Raw genomic sequence first — 1,458 nt, forward strand, 5'->3', positions numbered from 1 at the left:
CACCTATACTGCTATTGGTACCAGAGCTGACTGGATCTTCTGGGCCATATTTTGGCCTTAGTTACACTGTTACGTTCATGTATATTCAGAATAACCCCACTGATGTTAAGTGGAATTACTTTAGATTTACATCAGTAAAATAGTATGATATTTGACTTAGTCAATTTTCCCCATCATTTACAACCATCTTGTCCTGCCACTGGCAATATAATGGTACTTGTTCAAAGGTTTATAATAGAATATATACATAATGATCAGAACCTGTGCTACATTTCAGTCTTTCACTAATGTTTTCTAGTTTGTTCATGTCCAGTACAGTTTTATCACTAGGTGGCAATATATATATACCCTTTCCCTCTGCTTGTTTTCCCTGTGCTTGCTGGAACTGTTGACACAGTAGTAAAGGTAGCATGTGTTGTTGCAAATTCATTACTGGAACAATCTGCCCTCATGATCAAAAATACAATAGAAACCTCTCTTTGGAAACCTGCTCTTTTATGTTTGTGGAATGCACAAAGTGAAATACCCTACCCAGATGTAATTTATATTGTAAGGCCGTAGGCAAAGCAGGACATGCTAATCTGCATATTGTCAATGTTCTACAGAGGCAAGTTGTTCTGGGGACCAGGTCTACAAGCCATGTGGGAGAAGAGAAAGAAGAACATGCTTCACCAGGTGAGTAATTTCCTAAGCACTAAGGATACAAGCTGGTAATTTTTAAAGTATTGAAGGGATTTTCACATTCAGATCCCACTAAAATTCCAGCTCTCCTCAGACAGATTTTTGTTTTTAGCTTTCTCTAAAAGCTGGGCTTGGTGTCACTCATCCCTTCCTATTTATTATATAATTATGCAGGGAAACCATTCCTGGTACCATTCCCTCACAAAGTAATGCAAAAGTGTTTGTTGAAGGATGTTACTGCCCTGATGGGAAGATCCTGTTGAGAGATTCTGAAGCCATATGTGTTTCTTTCTGTGGTAAGGAAAAATACAAGTTGGGGGAAAAAAATAAAAATTTGCTGTGAACACCTGCTATAAGATTCCATAATACAATCACTTTCAGTTGTCAATGCCCTGTGGCTCAGTGTGCTGTATGAATAGAAGCAAGGATTTCAAAGGGTGATATCTTTTACTGGACCAGCTATGTGGTTGGAATAAAGTTAGACAAGCTTTTGAATGCAAGACATACTTCCTCAGGTCTTGGTACACTTAGCCTTTAGTTCTTGGATGGCACTTTCTGACTAGACCAGAAATACTTCTGAGGGGCATTACATCCCCCTAATATTATCCAGAAAGAAGAACTTTCATTTGGGAAGATGCAAATAAAATCAGTCTCCAAGAACGTTTGGATTCAAGTCCCTATGTTTTGGCCATTGTTCACTGTTTCTTCAGTTCCTTTTCTTAGATCCCAGGGCCTTGTTCTTGATTTGTGTCCCTTTCCCTTTCTCAGCTTCGATAA

At 38.6% G+C, this 1,458-nt stretch overlaps 1 protein-coding gene across 1 annotated transcript in view; it reads left to right on the forward strand.

Annotated features, from left to right (window-relative positions):
• The window catches only part of LOC109320743 (mucin-5B-like), an 86,696-nt gene that overhangs the window by 75,035 nt on the left and 10,203 nt on the right, over positions 1-1,458 (forward strand). Inside the window, exons 37-38 of the mRNA XM_019551001.1 lie at positions 606-675; positions 856-1,007. Coding sequence (XP_019406546.1) covers positions 606-675; positions 856-1,007 — 222 coding nt within the window. The remainder of the gene's footprint in view (positions 1-605; positions 676-855; positions 1,008-1,458) is intronic.

The sequence above is a fragment of the Crocodylus porosus genome, unplaced genomic scaffold, assembly GCF_001723895.1.
Source record: "Crocodylus porosus isolate Cpor-Errol unplaced genomic scaffold, CroPor_comp1, whole genome shotgun sequence".
Taxonomy (NCBI): Eukaryota; Metazoa; Chordata; order Crocodylia; family Crocodylidae; genus Crocodylus; species Crocodylus porosus.